The 19,608-nt window shown below is 39.5% G+C and overlaps 1 protein-coding gene across 1 annotated transcript in view; it reads left to right on the top strand.

Moving 5' to 3' along the window:
• DPYD (dihydropyrimidine dehydrogenase) overlaps positions 1 to 19,608 on the top strand; it is an 832,560-nt gene that overhangs the window by 109,058 nt on the left and 703,894 nt on the right. The window contains exon 3 of the mRNA XM_029062931.2: positions 17,563 to 17,645. Coding sequence (XP_028918764.1) covers positions 17,563 to 17,645 — 83 coding nt within the window. The remainder of the gene's footprint in view (positions 1 to 17,562; positions 17,646 to 19,608) is intronic.

The raw sequence follows: 19,608 nt of genomic DNA on the forward strand, positions 1-19,608 counted from the left end.
GGAGGTAACATTATCTTTGTTCTCAAATTCCTTGAACTTCCTTTTACTATGTTTGCAGTATTCCATAAGATTTTTATACTGACAAAACTATGGATTTTGTTTGGTCGCCTATCCTCTCCTTGATGAGACCAAGCATTTGCTTAGTGCTTTGGCTACAGAAGCACGCTGTTCTTTTTAAACATCGTTCCAGTCTCAAATAACTCTAAGAGCTCTTTCCCGAGTCACGCATGATAGCTCCGTTCGTTGTAATTTAGATGATCTTTCCCTAGGTGCGTCTGCCATTTTTTTGGCTCAGTTACTCGGCTTTATGAGACCTTCCTGCAGTTTATCCCCATCTGCATGGCATTTCACCACCTGCAAGAGCTTAGTGTCATCAGCAGACTCTGATATTTCATTGCATATTCCTTCTGCCAGGGAAGACGCTAAACAAAAATGGTCCTAGCAGGGGGCCCTGTTGTGGTTGGGAAGGGTGGGGGGAGGAATGGAGGGGGAGGATGATCAAGTCATCCTCCCACCAAATTGGTCATTTATCCTTAACCTTTAGTTTATCTCTTAGCTAGATTTTTTCCATCACAAAACATTACCTTCAATCTCATTACTAGTCAGTTTATAGCAAAACTCTTATCTATGCCATAATTTTATTTATAGTGTCTGTGTGCTCCTCTAGACTACCATCTCTGTTGTGCTCTTCCAAGTAGTTGATACTGTGCTTGGTGTAGAGTAAGACCTTAATAAATGCAACTGACTAAAAAAAACCATCCTTTTGTGTTGATCTTTGACAAAGTACTTTTGAAAACTTCAAAAGAGTACTCTTATCAGTCCCTTCTGATCCACAATTTCTGCCTAATATTCTGTTTGCTTCCATATAGCGACACTCTTTATGGACTAAGCTCATTGTGGGCAGGGTGTGTGTCTGTTCATTGTTATTTTGTACTCTCCTAAATGCTTAATATAGTGCTCAGGACACACACATTAAGCTCTCAATAAGTACAATTGAATGACTTTTCTTTTCTCCTCACTTGAGTGAGCTTTCCCTTGGCCAGAGATTGATCTTTACCCTCCAGTTCAGTTAGCCAGGGAGAGTTTCAGTTGAGTCCCTTGTTTACCATGGGATACATTTTGCTCAGCCCTCTAAAATACAGATTGTTTTTTGCATTTTCAGAATACTTATGCTCCTTCCTGGTATTTTTTTTTTAAAGTATGGATTTAAAAAAAACAAAACCTAACCACAACAAGATAAACCTGATCAAATAGTGGGCATTGTTGGAGAATGGCCCTTTAACTGCATCAGGTTCTGTCCACAATTCAAATGAAAGGATTAGCTGTTCTAGAAAAGTCATTTATCCTACAGGACCTTAACTCCACTTATCTTGTCTGTTAAAATAATTGATATTGTCTATTGTTACTTCCTGCCTTACTTTGCCAAATTACCCAGTTTGCTCACATTTCTTCATCTAAAACTACTTTCTTTATCCAGATTGAGTAATCCATGCACCACACCTAGAATGTGTCTCTGCTTCTCTGCTCTTTTGCCTTTATCTCTCCTCTCTCTCTTTTCTGCCTATGTTTCCAGCTGCCTTGTTGGGTTCTCTTAGCCCAGTCACTTAAAGCCCTCATTACCCATCTGTCAAATCCTCTTTTGGGCCTAAACCCCTGTCTCATTTTGAGCTCTGAAAATGTGACCATTTGGGGGAAAATGGTCATGATGTTCCTGGTGGAGAAGCTTTCACTTCACAGTATGGGAGTTGGGTCAGATGTTAAAATCCCTAGACTTCAACTACTTCAGATTCTTCAGGAATACTCTAAACTCCTCCAGCTAGAATGTAAACTCTTGCTGGGCAGGGAACATGTCTACCAACTCTATAACACTGTACTCTCCAAAATAATAATAATAATGTTGGTATTTGTTAAGCACTTAGTATGTGCAGAGCACTGTTCTAAGCGCTGAGTTAGATACAGGGTAATCAGGTTGTCCCATGTGGGGGCGCACAGTCTTAATCCCCATTTTACAGATGAGGTAACTGAGGCCCAGAGAAGTGAAGTGACTTGCCCACAGTCACACAGCTGCCAAGTGGCAGAGCCGGGATTCAAACTCATGACTTCTGACTCCCAAGCCCGTGCTCTTTCCACTGAGCCACACTGCTTCCCCGATGCTTAGTACAGTGCTTTGCACCTAGGAAGCTATCAATAAATACAATTTATTGATACCATTCCAGTTTTTTGGAAATGCATTGAGAATCGGCTTGGGCCTGGGATTCAGGTGATCTGAGTCCTAATCTCAATTTCCCTACTTCTCTGCTGGACAAATGACTTAACTTCTCTGTGCCTCAGTGTCCTCATCTGTACAATGGGGATTAAATCCCACTCCCTACTATTTGACTGTAAACCGCATGTTGGACAGAGATTGACTCTGCCCTGATTATTTTGTGTCTATCCCAGTGCTTAGTACAGTGCTCTGCGTATGGTAAATGCTACACAGGTACCATAATTATTAACTGATCAAGTTTTTACTACATTTACTGACTGAGAATGAGCACTCAGTAACTACTGTTGATTTCAGAAGATGGTGGATCTAGAGCCCATGGTATGATAACCTGGGAATACGGGCTATGACCTTACTGGCTATAGTTGAAATGGGATGACTTTTATTATAAGACAGTCTAATGATGATTTTATCAGAATCTCCAGATCATTGATCAGACTTTGATCCTGCTTTGCGCTTCAACACAAACTCCCTAGTGTTGGCTTCAAGGCTTTCCACCAGCTCTAATATTGGTTCTCCTCACCCACTGTTCTCCAGAAAATACTTTTATCTCATCCTGGGTTCATCTCTGGATCCTTGCTCATATTGTTTCCCCGATCTGGAACTCATTCCCTTCTTTCCTCCCTCTGTGCCATATCTGCGCTGGAAGAGCTGCAGACCAGAAAGCCGGAGGTTCCGGGTTCGAGTCCCAGCTCTGACTCGTGTTCCCTGTGTGGCCTTGGGCAAGTCAATTAACCACCCCTTGCCTCAGTTCTCAGCTACAAGTTGGGGGTAATATCTAAACCCTACCTCGCGGGGTGTTGTGAGGAGTAAATAACTAAGTTGCTTTGGTAATAAAAGCACCACCTAGAAACCCCAGCATTCACCATGTATCTACACAAGAAACATTTTGCCCTAGTGATAGAGCATGGGTCTGGGAGTTTTAAGGACTTGTGTTCTAATTCCGGCACCACCACTTGTCTGCTGTGCGACCTTAGGCAAGTCACTTAACTTCTCTGTGCCTCAGTTACCTCATCTGGGGATTAAGACTCTAAGCTCCATGTGGGACAGAGACTGTGCCCAACCAGATTTGCTTGTATCCACCGCAGCATTTAGTACAGTGCCTGGCATGCAGCACTTGATGAATACCATGATTATTATTCCTCTGTCCTCCTAAAACCCTGTTTCCTCCAGCAAGCCTTCCTAATTAATTTCTAAACCCCGCTGTTTCCCCTGTTATAGTGGAAGCTCCGTGTGAGCAGCAAACATGTCATGTTTCTGTTGTACTTTTCCAAGCACTTAACACGATTCATCACACTCAATAAATACCTCTATTACTACTTCAGAAACCATTCTAGAACTCTAGCTCCATTCCAGTCAAATCTATAAATTATCTAACAAAATAATCCTGTCAGAGTTTTTCACCTCCCTACTCCTAAATGTACTAAATAATCCTCTTCACAATATCAGTTTCTTAAAAACTGAGTCTATTTCTGAAAGAAATATGGCTTTCCCAAAATTGCTACTTGAAGGGATACTTTTACTACTAGTAATGCCAAATGTTAATTTCTAGATTCACCCAACAGAGCAGGTTCCAGACTTCCTTCATAAGGTTTGAAAAATGATCAGGATTTAGCTTTGGATAGTCCTTACTGGATGCTTCATTTTCAGTTCAGAGAGTGGAAACTCCCTCAGCAGACTGCATAATCAGACTGCCAGAGGTTGACACAACTCTAGCAGACCGAACTGAAAGTAACACTGATTGTCCAACTATGGAATCGTGAGTACCTGTCATGAACTTCCTCTGCTTATGCAAAACAAACCCCCCAGTGGCATTCCGCTCTTATTTTTGCCTTTTGAAAGAATGAAAAGGTTAACTGGGTTTCTGCTATAGATTTAATTTAAATTCAATGCTAAATACAGGAAATGTCACAGTGCTGAAATTGCCTCTCAAATAATTTTGTGTGCTAGTTCTCCTCTTTCTTGCTAGGAGATACAGATCGCTTCTTATCAATAGAGGGAGAATATGAAGTTGAAAAGGAAGAAATTGAACAAGTCTAAAACACCTTGGAAAAGGCGCCCAGGGGAGGGTTTGTTTATTCGTGGTGATCACGTGATAGCTCCTCTCTGACAAAATAGCTGCCTCCCAAGCCCTCTAGACAAATGACAAAATAGAAAAGGGGTAGGGTGACTGATCTAAATAATGCATACAATTCTGTTGAGTGAAAACTGCTGATTAATCAAGATTGTATATGTACCAGCTATTTCTGCCAATTCTTTTGCAATGTACTCTTCCAACCACTTAGTACAGCGCTCCGCACATAGTAAGTGCTCAATAAATGCCACTGATTGATATATCATTAACGATACTTTGGTAGCCCTTTGAAGAAGGCCTCATTCTAAACATTACTGTACTCAAAATCGAACCTTTTTGAATCTTTTCCCTTGATATTTGAACCCGGTGTGTAGTGAGTTTTATAAATATATATACAAGGTGTATAACACATTGGAGACAAATATTTATCTTTGCATATTCACATATGCATATGTGCATATACATATATACGCATTTAAGAGCCTAGTTTGTGCCTGGCGCCGACAAATTCGTTTTTCACTTGTGAAGCAGCATGGTACAATGGATAGAGCACGGGCCTGGGAGTCAGAAGGTCGTGGGTTCTAGTCCTGGCTCAGCCACTTCTCTGCTGTGTTTCACTTTACTTCTCTGGGCTTCAATTCCCTCATCTGTAAAATGGAGATTGACTGTGAGCCCCACATGGGACAGGGACCGTATCCAACCCGATTTACCTGAATTCATCCCAGGGCTTAGTAGTAAGCGCTTAACAAATACCACAGTGATTAACTGAGAGCTGGGTTACATGCAAGATCATCAGGTTGGATACAATCCTTGTCCCTCATTGGGCTCAGTAGTAAGGAGAACAGAAGCAGTGTGGGAAGAGCCTGAGCATGGGTCTCAGAGGACCTGGGTTCTAATCCCAGCTCCACCACTGGCCTGTTTCATGACATTGGGCAAATCACTTTACTTCTTTGGGTGTCAGTTTCTCATTCTCATAAGACTGTAAGCCCCACGCAGGACAGTCCGATTACCTTGTATCCCCCCAGCTTTAGAACAGTACTTGGCACATAGTAAATGCTTAACAAATGCCATCATTATTATTATTAAGTTCCATTTCAAACAAAAGAAAAAAATTCATCTCCATTGTATAAATGAGGAAACTGAGGCACTGGGAAGTTGTTACTTGCTCAAAGTCAGACAGGAGGTTGACAGCAGAGGTGGGATTAGAACCCAGGTCCTCCAACTCCCAGGCCCATATTCTTTCTTCCAGGCCACCCCCCCTCCCCATTTCCCTGCCTCATGCTGCTTTTTTCCTAAAACAATGCCCTGTATGCTTCTCAGCACTCTTTTGGACTGTTTGGTTCAAATAAATCATCCCCTGGCCAGTAGGGTTTGTTTTGGCTTTCATTGCGGGATGCCAACATCTCATTCTGGACTGTTTGCCATGGCAATGGTGAAAGGGCCTGGGTGCTCAGAGCCCTCACTTTGAAATAGAGTTCTGTTAACTTTAAGAGATAAGTGTGTGGTTCAACCTTATTATCCTTTATCTATCCCAGCATTCAGTATGGTGCCTGGCCCACAGTGATTAACAAATACCATTTAAAACTAAAACAAAATGAGAGAGAGAGTTTGTTGGTTTGGTATTCAAAATTGTTAGAGAAGATCTTTGTTTCTGGTTCTGGGTTGATTTCCCTGACTACCCAAAACAGATTTAAATTCTCATAAGCACTGAATATCTTTCTTTTACTTGGGCAGCCATTCTTCAGAATTTATATCAGACTGCCTGGATTTTAGGCTGCTTTGTTTGTACTATTCATTCCTTTGATCATATTTATTGAGCCCTTACTGTGTGCTGAGCACTGTACTAAGCACTTGGAAAGTACAATTCAGCAATAGAGAGAGGCAATCCTTGCCCACGCTGAGCTTGCAGTCTCCATTCCTCAAAAGAACGTTAGACAACTCAACGTTTGGTGTTTTTATTTAAACGCCCAGACTTCCTCCAACTAGCTTCTAAAGTTGTATCCCCCAGTTCATCTTCAAAGAGACCTTGTGGGGAATAACATAGCAGATCTGGAGCTCTGTTTCTCCATCCCCTTCCCTTACCCCCTGGCAAAATACCCTAGAATTTGCAGACTTCATGACAGGGTCTGTAGGACACCATTGCTGAGCACAGTATGCTCAGAGTAATTAGCACACTTATGAAAAAGTACATCTGTTACTTTCAATTTGGTCAATAATAATAATAATAATATTGGTACTTGCTAAGGGCTTACTATGTGCCAAACACTGTTCTAAGCATTGGGGAAGGTACAAGTTAATCTGTTTAGACACAGTCCCTGTCCCACATGGGGCTCAGGCTCTTAATCCCCATTTTACAGATGTGGGAACAGAGGGCCAGAGAAGTGAAGTGACTTGCCCAAGGTCACACAACAGCCATGTGGCAGAGCTGGAATTAGAACCCATGACCTTCTCACTTCCAGGCCTGTGCTTTATCTACTAAGCCATGTTGCTTCTCAATGAACTCTCCCAAGCACTTATTTCAGTGTTCTGCACATAGTAAGTGCTCAACAAATGCTACTGATTGAACAAAAACTCAGGAGTGAAAGGAAACAGAGGTAATCCATTTTCTTAAGTAGACTGAGCCTGAAAACAGACTCTTTCTTGTGTTACTTTCTCAAAACATAGCTCGTGGACTCAAATACTATCAGTGGCCCCCTACCTTACTGCCTTCAATAGTGGAGGTATTTAAGAATTTAATATGGGCCAAAGGGTGTCCTAAGTGCTAGGATAGGTACGAGATAATCAGGTCAGACCAATCAGTGTTTCACATGGAGCTCATAGCATGAGTAGGAGGGACAACAGGTAGCGAATTCCCATTTTGTAAATGAGGAGACTGAGGCACAGAGAAGTTAAATGATGTGCCTAGAGTAATGTATGTCAAATGGCAGTCCTGTAATTAGAAACAATGTTTTCTGAGCCTCAGGGCTATATTTTTTCCACTGGGTCACTCTCTTTCACAAGCACAATATGAGCCACTTCAGCTAGGAGAGAATCTCCAGATTGGAGATAGACCTAGAAGGCTCTTAAGGATTGGGCGCTGACCTGGGATCTAGGGAAAAACAACCATCAGTCCACTCACTGGCTCCACTTCACTGTGGATTGCAGCCTTAGCAGAGACTGTTTCACAGTACTCAGGGACAAACAAATTCCCTGATAACTCAATTTTGTACCACACATGATCTGAACTTCAACTTTTAACAATTTCTGGTTCTGCTTTTTGGTTAAGGAAACAATTATCTTCCAAACTTGTTTTGAAAATAGATCTCAAAAATCATCTCACCTGGAAAAACATCTATTTGGTCTCTTTTTAAATTGTTCCCGTATTCTGAGAAAATTCAAGCATCTCTCTTCAGCAGATCTATTTTAGCACTGATGTCCATGAAAACCAAAACAACAAAGGAATAAAAGAAAATACCATGTTCATTTCCTCTTTGGTTCACGTTGTCCTTTGTACTCTGGGCAGCGATTCATTGCTTTGTTTCATTAACTCCCTATGCTCTTTGACTCATATCGTTGAGAGCAATCTAGTTACCCAGTCAGGTTTCAAGATTCCGTATAAATTGGGTAGGGATGAGATGTGAACACCAGCACTCAGGGATCTTTCGCAGAAAATGTCTAGAAAGGCCCCTGCATAATAATAATGTTGGCATTTGTTAAGCGCTTACTATGTGCCAAGTACTGTTCTAAGCACTGGGGTAAACACAAGGGAATCAGGTTGTCCCACGTGGGGCTCACAGTCTTAATCCCCATTTTACAGATGAGGTAACTGAGGCACAGAGAAGTTAAGTGCCTTTTCCCCAGTCACACAGCTGACAAATGGCAGAGCCGGGATTCAAACCCATGATATCTGACTCCAAAGCCCGTGCTCTTTCCACTGAGCCACGCTTAGGGTAGCCACTGGCATCCCTTTTACCAGAGCGCTTATGACGTCACATACACTTCTCTGGTCATGCGGCATAACATAATGACACGATACACTCATTTGAAGCTGGACACCAAAGCCAACTAACATTAGAGTGTTTTCCCAGGGAGCACCCTAATCATAATAATAACTGTGGTATTTTGCTGTGCTTACTATGTGCCGGGTACTGTACTAAGCGCTGGGGTGGATACCAGCAAAAAGGGCTGGACACACAGTGTGGTTCAGTGGAAAGAGCCCAGGCTTGGGAGTCAGAGGACATGGGTTCTAATCCCGGCTCCCCTGCTTGTCAGCTGGGTGACTTTGGGGAAGTCAGTTCACTTCTCTGGGCCTAAGTTCCCTCATCTGTAAAATGGGGGTGAAGACTGTGAGCCCCACGTGGAGCAACCTCATTACTTTGTATCTCCCCCACTGCTTAGAACAGTGCGTGGCACATAGTAAGTGTTTAATAAATACCATCATTATTATTCTCTGTGCCTCAGTTACCTCATCTGTAAAACGGGGATTAAGACTGTGAGCCCTATGTGGGACAACTTGATGTCCTTGTATCTACCCCAGTGCTTAGAACAGTGCTTGGCACATAGTAAGTGCTTAAATACCATTATTATTAGTCTCACAATCTTAATCCCCATTTTACAGATGAGGTAACTGAGGCACAAAGAAGTGAAGTGACTCGACCAAGGTCAGACAGCAGACAAGTGGCGGAGCCAGTAATAGAACCCATGTCTTTCTGACTTCCAGGCTGGTGCTCTATCCACCAAGTCATACTCCTACTTGTATAACTCCTACTTTTTTCAGAACTTCTGTGTTTATTTATTGACAGCTTACTGTGTGTGGAGCACTGTACTAAGCATTTGGGCGAGTACAATACAACAATAAGTCACATTCCCTGCCCACAACAAACTTACAGTCTTGAAAGGGGGTGATAGACATCAATGAAAATAAATGAAATTATAGATACGAACAAAGGGAGGCTGGGATCTAAAAACAAAAATATCGGAGACAAAGGTAGCCAGTGCTCCAGTATTGATGTATAGGACAGCAGACAAACCAGATGAAAAGTACATTGTAGCCTATAAGGCCAGGCGACTGGTCATCTTATCAAGTCATGCAGCTAGTTTGGGACAAATGGTAATACATAAATGTCAGTTCTGTAGACATGAAACATGATTTTGGAATAGAATGGAGCTAATTGCAAGGATTAAGTGTATCATTCTTATGTTGGGAACACTCTTAGTGCACAATATGGTGTCACACAGTGTGTGGCTGCCTAATATTAGTAATAATAATAATGCCCCAAATTTATTGGAAGTTTGTCAAAAACTCTTTTGTGTCCACTCTCATTTTTCTTATGAGTAACAATGGCATCATTATTGAATCTTATTATTTACTTGTTTATCTCTAATATAATAGGGATAAAAACTCTCAGTGCTATTCTATTCCCCTTTCTTGGCTGTCTGAGAATATGGATTTGATGGTTCTTCATATGACATCATGTCAGGGTGATAGGGTGTTTTTAAATTATAATCCTCCTCCTTAAAATACCCATTTACCTATCTGCAAAAAAATCCTCATGATTCAAGAAAAGGACAAAAGTTTTTACTTTTATGCTTATGAAGAGTTGTCATTAAGCAACACTTTTTAAAACCAATTCTATTTCAGAGGAAATGGGGGGAGAGATTCAGTTCCTTGAATTAAGAACTACAAAGGAGATGAAAGCTATTTTTTCTCATTAATTCTTGAAAATAGGACAGCCACTCAAATAAAATCTATCTACTTTCATGGCATCCCTGACAAGAGACAAGTGAAGACAGCTTTGATTAAATTAACCATGACAGCAATTAGTAATGTTGCTGAGGATGAAAAGGCTATGTAATGGTTTCACAGCTTGTTTTAAATGATTAATCTGAGTTTCTACAATTAAGTTTATTAGGATGCAAAGTTTTGCTGATCAGCATGCTTTTATGAATTTAGAATCTTGTTAAATATTACTTCTGACATATGTATGTAAATATACATATATATCAGAGGTAATGTTTAATGATATGTATATACAGATAATTATATGGTATCCTAGAAAAGAAACATGGCTGATTTAAAATGTTGAAATAAAAGAATAGGAACTTTTTTCTATTATTAAATTGAGGCTTTAAAATACATTTATTTTGACCTCACCACCTCATAACACTAAAATCAGTCTCTCTCTCTCTCTCCATATATATATTTGTACACAGTCACATGCACATGGAAATAAAAAATGAATTAAGATTGTAATTCATAATTAAATGCAATTGCATTGCAAGAAGAAAAGAAAGCATACGAACTAAATCATTGTATGAATTGTGACATCAGGGAAGCACCGTATTTTTTTTTAACTATTCCAAATAATTTTGATTTCAAAGTCTAGAGAGATTAATGTAGTGATGTGATTGAGGAAAAACACATTTTCAATATGCTTCTCCTCTGAATATAAACAAAAAGGCAGGATCTCCTCTAAAGAAAAGAAAAAGGTGGGGCCGAAGTGTAAAATAATATTTTAATGTTGTTTTCTTGAAGCCTGTTTAGATCATGTCTCTAAATGAATTGGTATACTCTATTGCAGTTTCTTTGAAGGATAATATTCAGATGATCTACTCAAGAAAAAAAAGACTGATTTTGAAGCCAATCAATTGAATCAGCACTTATTAGGTGGTGTATGTTATGGCACAGGTGCAGTTTGGAGGACTTTCAAGTCGCTTCCAAATTTTCAGGGTTGTACTATCTCAGATATAATTGCTCATTCATAGGCACCTGTGTCCTTGTAAGTATATAAGATGGTAGCAGCCAAGCTGAAGCCTGGCAACTAGTTGAGGTAGATATTTATACTAGATCACTTCTCAGCTGGTCTTTCCTCTGGCAGACCAGTATCTTTATTCTGAGATCCCAGGCTCCTTTAAGCTACGGTTCCTACTTCTGCATTCTGCTGCAGCTCATAAGTCAGTCAATCGTATTTACTGAGCTCTTGGAGAGTACCATGTCACCATAAACAGGCACATTCCCTGCCTCATTGGGCTTACATTCGAGAGGGGAAGATAGACATTAATATAAATATATAGGAAGTGACACCTGTAATCAGAGAAACCTGGGGGGGAGTGCAAAAACTCTGGAACAAGTGAGGATTGGAGTGGGCGTTAGAGATCTTATCTTTCATGACTCTAGAAAAATGGTCTAGATTTGGGTGGCCTGGGGGCTGCAAAAGGACCCTGATGGAGCCATTTTGTTATGCTGTGCTAGCAAGCTAATACAGGCATTGTCCTGAGCATTGATTTACGAGGGCCACTAGATGTAGTTCTAGGTGATATTGGTCATGGACTTCCAGTACTTATTCACATATCTGTATTCATATTAATGTCAGTATCCCCCCTCTAGACTATAAGCTCACTGGGAGCAGGGAATCTGTCTACCTACTCTGTTATACTGTAGTCTGCTATGCTCTCTGCACACAGGAAGCCCTCATTGAGTGACTGTAGGTGGATGGTCCCTTGGAAGAGAGACCCAGACCCCCTTCTGATCCTATTTTGCAAGCCCACTGCACTTGAGGGGTTAGATCGGGTCTATGTATTAAAAAAAAAATATGGTTAAGAATGTTTTTGGAAAAAAAAATCATTTAGTCTTTATAAAATGGAGGTCTCTCTAAAATATGTACCTCTATCTAAATCTGTAACATGCTAATTTTTTATGTTTATACATTTTAGGTATTCTCAGAACAAATCAGGAGGTCTTTCTTTGAATTTTGTGGTTGCAGTTTATTGGATTCAATGTTTACTTGAGATTTTGCAAGATCCTGGACAATGGCACACAGTTCAGTGATCTTTGTTTTTTAGTTTTGGTAGCTTGGGGGGATCGCCTTAATCTTGTTTTTGTTTTCATAACGCTATGTTGGTGGTTTGATATAGAGATGTCATTTACCAAGTTTAAAGCACTCAATCACCTTGCCCCTTCCTAGTGTATCTCCCTGATTTCTTACTGCACACTTCACTCTTTTAATACCAACTTTCTCACTGTACCTCAGTTGCATCTATCTCACTGCTGACCTCTTGCCAACATCCTGCCTCTGGCCTGGAATGCCTTCCCACTTCATAGGCAACAGATGACCACTCTCCCTACCTTCAAAGCCTTATTAAAAACGCATCTCCGAAAAGCCTTCCCTGACAAAACATGTTTCCCATTCCTTTCTGTGCCACCCTTGCGCTTGGGTTTGCACAGTTTATTTACCCATTGCTCAGCCCACAACACTTAGGTACATATCCATAATTTATTTATATTAATGTCTCACTCTCCCTCTAGACAGCATATTCATTGTGAGCAGGAAACAGATCTCCCAATTTTGATGGACTCCCCCAGTGGTCCGGTGCTCTGTACTCAGCACTCAATAAATGAAATTGATTGATTTGGCAGAAAACCACCATAACCAGTTCATATTTAGGTTTTCATGTTTGGCTTCACTATTGCCCAATTACAATTGGGAGTTTAATTGCTTTATTATATTTATCAGTATAATATCATAGACCTAAAACTGTTCCGTACAAAATATTTATGGAATTTATTTTTTAATGGTATTTAAGTGCTTACTATGTGCCTTGTACTTTCTAAGTGCTGGGACAGATAAAAGGTAATCAGGCTGGACACAGTCAACATCCTATATGGGGCTCACAGTCTTCATCCCCGTTTTTACAGATGAGGCAACTGAGACACAGAGAAGTGAGGTGACTTGCTCAAGATCACACAGCGGACAGCTGAGATTAGAACCCAGGTTCTTCCGACTCCCAAGCCCATGCTCGATCCACTAGGTCGTGCTGCTTGTAGAAACTCTGGGAGAAATTGTGGGGGAAGTTTCAGACGATATCCAAAATGGAGGCCTTAACCTGCTTGATCCCCAGAGTCTAGTTATTTTACCTGAGAGTGGTTTCTTTGTACTGATTAAGATAATGAATAAATTCAGAAGTGGCATCATACAACATCAAAGATCTGTGCCCCACACCTGAGCACTCCCTCCCACTTTCACCTGCTTGTGCTATCTCTGTGAGCAACATGGGCATCAACAGGTACCCCAGGAAAAATGAGGTGCTGTTATTTCCAAGGCTTGTGGAATCCTGGGTACAGACACCGTGGAGAGCTGTGGGTATCTATTCACTGTGCCGTCGGCAAAAGCGTAGACAGGAGAGCCTCCTAGGGGTGCTTGGATTGGAAGTTCTGGCCTCTGGATAGATAACCTTGGAACCACTTCCACATAACCTGGAGGCCCATTTACCATGCTCTCTTGGAAAGGATACACTGAGAGTCCACACTTACAAAATAATTCTGTGTTATGGGTGTGGCGTTACAATAACAATGTGAGTATGCATTTAGTGGGGCTGAAATTTAAGTTAATGAAATATAATTAATAGAGAATTTATCTTTATTGGAATGAAGGTAGATATGTCATCATTTAGTCACAAAGAGGCCTACCACACAGCCTGGCCTCTAGCTAACAGTTATGGGGAAAGGGAGACATAATGTTGCCTGTGAGCCCCATCTAGGACAGGGACTATATCCAACTTGAAATGCTTGTATCCACCCACGCTTAGAAGAGTGCCTGTCATATGGTAAGTGCTTAACAAATACTGCAACTAAAGACATTCAAATTCTTTTCAGATATTTCTTTTAGAGCATGCGAAAAAGTATTGACAGATAAAAAGGCAACAGCATAAACTAAATGCTACCTAGGTTGACTAGAAATTTTTAATATGTAAAGGTGGGGACATTTTTCAAGAGGCAGGCACATGCTTGATTTATAATAACTTTGTTTAGGTATGCTCTTTCTTATTGCACATTCTTTCAAATATGTAGACATTCTAAACATTCTCCATATATAATTGTCCTTCATTTTCAAAGAAAACATTACTGACAGTGAAATTTGCTTGTGAGTGCAGTTTAACAGGGACACTGAAGCAGGCACAATTCTGGCCACTTTGCGCACACAAAAAGGGTATCCCTTGTATTCTGTTGTTTGCAGTGACTGGTGCTGTTTAACCTTTTTGCCTCTCAAACTTCCTGCAGCTACTGTCAACAACAACAAAAAAATCCCAGGTTGATGGCACTACTGGGATTAGGAACTGGTTTACCTCAATCCCATTCCCGAGCCCTTTCCATTACACACCAGGCTGCCATCCAGTCCTGCCATTTGCTGTTGAGCATAGCTCATAAAGGAAGCTAATGAAACTGCTCAGTGGCATGGTTATGACATTTTTTTCTGTTGGATCCAGGTCTCACTGGCATAGATAGGTATGTTCTGTAATACAGTCTTTAAAAAAAATAAAATTACAAATTACAGGGCAAGTGGATAAGAGTAACGAGATGAAAGAACGTCTTGCTTTTCATTAATTCATATAGGTATTAGTCCCCAACCTCCTTAAAATTTCTAGGATCAGGCTTCTAAACCAGAGGTATGGATTCAGACAAAGCTAATGACATAAAAAGATAGAAAGTCAAATCAGGAAAGCTGGCTTGCACAGCTCTGCCCAAGATTCTTTGCTCCTCCTGTTCAATAGAAAATGATGGTAACATTAGGAAATTTGCTTCTGAAACTGTGCATCTGACTAGATAGTGTGACTATCAGAAAAGGTAACAGTATATTTGCCCTTTTCAGGTAGGAGTACCGTGGTGTGAAAAAAAACTGTTATAAATTTCAGGGCAAATGGATAAGAGTAACAAGATTTAAAAATACCTTGCTTGTCATTCACATAAATATTAGACACCCCCGAACCTCTAAAATTTTCTTCTTTAAGATTTCAGCAAAATTTCAGTTCCAACATTATAAGAGAACTGAGTACTTGTCCTCTAGGGGACTGATGGACTTGTGGTAACAAAAAGGCCTTATCCAACTAATTTCTACTCTTTCTGATTGTCAATCCAACAGTCACCCCTAGGACTTGTGTCTGTGTCATTCTGCATTAAAGTTATTTATTTATTCCCTTTTTGAAATGTTTACTATTATTGTTATATTTATATATTTCTTACCTACCAAGAAACTGTAAACTTCTCAGAAGAGTTCATCTCTCCTGTTGTATTTTTCAGACCAGCTTGTGCGACACTCTGAACAGTAGGTTTTCATAGGTTCTCTTGAATTAACTTAGCATTCTGAAAGCTTACGAAGTCATTGTGCTTTCAACCTTCTTCATTAACTGTTTATTACTCTCCACTACACCAAAACCCTCTGTTCTGTTCCTCTCATGCGTAGTTACTTGCTATGTCATCTTCTCAGTCTTCTGCCTCTGACCCCTAGTTCAAACCCATACTCCTACCCAGAGCTTTAGTTCCTTCAAATCCGCTGGACCACAGATCTCCCTTTCATCAAACTTCTTCGGAAATGCTACTTTCTTCAGGAAACTATCCCCAATTAATTTATCATTTCTCCAGAATTTGTCTTCCCAGTTACATCCTCAGCTGTTTGTTTTTTTTTCCATTTCAGCACTTAGGCAATCACCACCACCCATAGCATGTTTGTACTTCATGATATACAAACTTTGTTATTTAAGCCCATACTTAGCTCTAAGCACAGCAGACACTCAGTAATTACTTCAATTGAGACCGCGTCCCCTCAAAGATGTCACCCAACCTGCGAGCCATTTGCCACTCACAGCCAGGACCTAACACCAATTTCAAGGCAGGATCAAAAAGTGAAGTCCTAGAATGAAGTCAGTGTATGGGCATCAAACTGGGTGGGTTATGAGAGGAAAACAGACAACAGAGAGCTATCCACCCAGCTGCTGAAGAGTGAGTTAGAATGGAATGGTTATAGTAAAGATTGACACAAGTAAGCTCAGGGCAATCAATCATTTATTGAGGGCTTACTGTGTGCACACCCCTGTACTAAACACTTGGGAGAGTACAATATAACAGAGTTGTTAGACACATTCCCTATCAACAATAGGGGAGAGACAGGGATCGTGTCTACCAACTCTGTTTTATTTAATGCAGAGTTTATACATAAGCATATATATATTTCTTTCTGTTACATATATGCCTTAAAATGGATTAAAAGTCGATTAAATGGAACGGGTAGCAGTATTTGTGGAGAATGAGGAAGGCCAAAAACTGCTTTTCTGCCTAAGCTTTTCTCTGGAAATCAGTGGCTTTCAAAAACCCTTCAGATGATTCACAAACCTTTAATAGAAAGAATAGGTTTGACTTAAAATTAAGCATTCTCTTTCCTTTTTTGGCAACTGAAATATTGAATGGTTTTTCTGACTAATCTTGTATCTTTGTGCTTGAAAACAGAGACCACAAAAATCAAAATGCACAGAAGCGTTCAGGTACAAAAATACATTAAACAGAACTGCAAAACCTCTGCATCAAAAGCCTGTGTGCTTTATTTTCATGCTGCTTTCCAAGCTTCCTGACTTGGCCATCCGCTTTTATGTCCAGAGGAGTGAATTTCAAAGATTGAAACAAAATTAGAATCAAAGTAAAAGTTGACTTTATTACAATAGGTAGCATGCTTGAGCAATATTGCCAGGTTTTTATTGTAAAATAAAATGTATTTTATGATGTGAAATATTCAGTTGCCTTAATGGTCTTAAAACCATTACTTTTATAGGTAAATTGACTTCCTTTTACTTTTAAATATATTTTTGGCCTTTTGAATTTGTCAAAATGTTGCATAAGATGTCTTTTAGACTAGTCTTTAAATTTTAGAAAAAAATATTCTGGACCTTATGGTTATTTAAGACTCTATAATCCCCCTCCTGCCATCTTTATGAAGTTATCATTTTCCAATGGAATTTTTTTGCTTGTTTTGGATTGGATTTAGGCCTCCATATTTATAGTGTGCAGAATGTAGAACACTTTGGTTTTAAATCTACAGTATACCTATTGATTTTGTTTTCTGTCTCCTTTTAAGTGTGGCATACCTATAAAATGCACATCTCTAGTTTACATGAGGGAAAAATTTGCCGTTTTAAAATTACTGGAGAAATTCTACAGTCTCTATTGAACATATATTTCTTCATTGTATCAGATTCCGGACCTTTGATAAGAGGCTTTCCATGACAGCTATATCCTGGGCTGTGGCTATTCTATTCCTGAGTTCATAATGTCAGTGTTAATGAATTCTATCCAATTAAAATGAATGCATCGTTTCTGTGACTCCATAATCAATTTAATCAATTCTATTTAAACAAAATGCATGTGGAAATTTTTAGTTTTTGGATCCTTCAGGGATTAATGTCATGCTTTTGTGTATTGTAGGACTGTGAGAAACTGGAAAATAATTTTGATGACATCAAGCATACGACTCTTGGTGAGCGAGGAGCACTGCGAGAAGCAATGAGGTAAGTCTGGGTCACCATAGCAACAGTCACAGATGTGGTAAAGAAAAAGTCATTCTTCATTATTGGGGGAACAAATGAGTTCATTGCTACCATTCAGCTCTGTTCTCTAAGGTATTAATTTGTCAGTGGAGAGGTTTCCCTTGAGGCTGTACTTTGGTTTGGAAACTGCATAAATGTGAAGCTTCAGTGCACAGTAAAAAATGTAAATGTTTAATTTGTTACTTCAAATGCTTAGGGGTGTCTTGTTTTATAGTTGTACTAGACTGTGTGAGTGAATGAAAATATCAAAATTCTGAGTGTTTAAAAAATTGTACAATAAGTTTCAAATGGGGTAGTATTTCCTCCCAATTCCTTTTTTTTTCCAAAAAAAAAGCACAGCTTGTAGAATTTCTTCTCCCATTAAACTTTAGCAGGGTTGTGTTGTTAGAAAGAGATTAATTTTTCCCCTTTAGAAAACACAAGATTTTGCTGTGTTTATTTCCTCATGTATTGGTCCGTGCATAAGTATCCTTGGTATCAATAAATACTATATTCTAAAGCCTTTTCCTCATTCAGATTCTAGATACATCTCTATGCTCCTTCTAAATGGGACATTATAGTAACTTTGAGCAGTGGTTTCGTTGAACCCACTTGGTATAATGTTTTTGCTTGATATAAAAAATGCTTCAAGTATAAACCTAGTGTATAATCATGACTACGAATTCTAATCCATTAAAACTATGGTATGCATTTGAAAGTTTTGTGTTTAAACTTCCAATGGGCTAAATGTCAATTTCCTTATAAAATACAGTGCATCTGTCTGACTTTACATTACAGAATCAATTTTGCTTTCGAAAACAATATTCCTCTGCCCTCTTAATCTATTTCCCTCCTGTAAAAGTTTATGTCAAGGGAAGGATTGAGTTGATGTTAAAAATACAATAGCAAGAGAATTTCATAAGCAACTGCCTTGGGTAGTAGTTAGGGCTATTCCTGTTTGTGGCTGCACGTTTACCATATACCTTAGTTTAGAAGATGCCCTCGTTTGGTAGCCTCCCTCTTTTCCATGTAAGCAGCAGGAGAAAGTAATTAAATTTAATAGAAGCTGCCCTCATTTTCAAGCCACTTCTATTTAAAACCACAGGGGGAGGTAATTAAATTTAATGGAAACAGTAACTTCTACACAAGAATACACGGTATTTTCTGTATAGGTGATTATGATGTCACAAAAAGAGGAATAATATATTGTCCTGAGAAATAACCAGCTGGAACAAGTGAACCCTTTTTATTGGTAATGTCTCTGCTATTAAATGAGAGGGAAGAATAAAACACAATAAACAAAAGAAAGCACACTTCTAGAAAATGCACAAGCATTTAAAAAGCTTAAATTGGTGATAGTTTTCAGAAGAGTGCAAGATGGAAGATATCTGTGGGAGTAATGATGAATCTTATTACTAGACAAAAATGACAAATATCAGTTTCCTCAATTCTTCAACTATATTTCTGATCGCTTTGAATGACAAATATCAGTTTCCTCAATTCTTCAACTACATTTCTGATCGCTTTGAACAAGTAACATACATTTTAGCCATGTTTGCAAATCAGAGTTTGGGTCCCAGAATTTATTGAGGAATATGAGTGCTTGGCTTGTTTTCCAAACTAATGAGACAAAGGAAAAGTCAATATACAAGTCCTTTTGCGGGAAAATAATGAAGTCTAAATGCATGGAAGACAGACCAGAAGAAACAGGAAAGATTAGAGAAGGGATGTGAATGAGTGAGAACAAGTTTTAAAACAAACAAAAAAACTGAGGGGAAAATTTGTGATTTCCCTCTGACTTTCATTTAATACATCCTTTCATGCCCTGCATCAATCAATCAGTAGTTTTTATTGAGGCCTTCTGTGTGTGGAGATCCCTACTAAGCACGTGGGAGGGTATAATCAAATTCATCTATATGATCCCTGCCTTATGATCCAAAAGGGT

This window comes from Ornithorhynchus anatinus, chromosome 4 (genome assembly GCF_004115215.2).
Source record: "Ornithorhynchus anatinus isolate Pmale09 chromosome 4, mOrnAna1.pri.v4, whole genome shotgun sequence".
Classification (NCBI taxonomy): Eukaryota; Metazoa; Chordata; class Mammalia; order Monotremata; family Ornithorhynchidae; genus Ornithorhynchus; species Ornithorhynchus anatinus.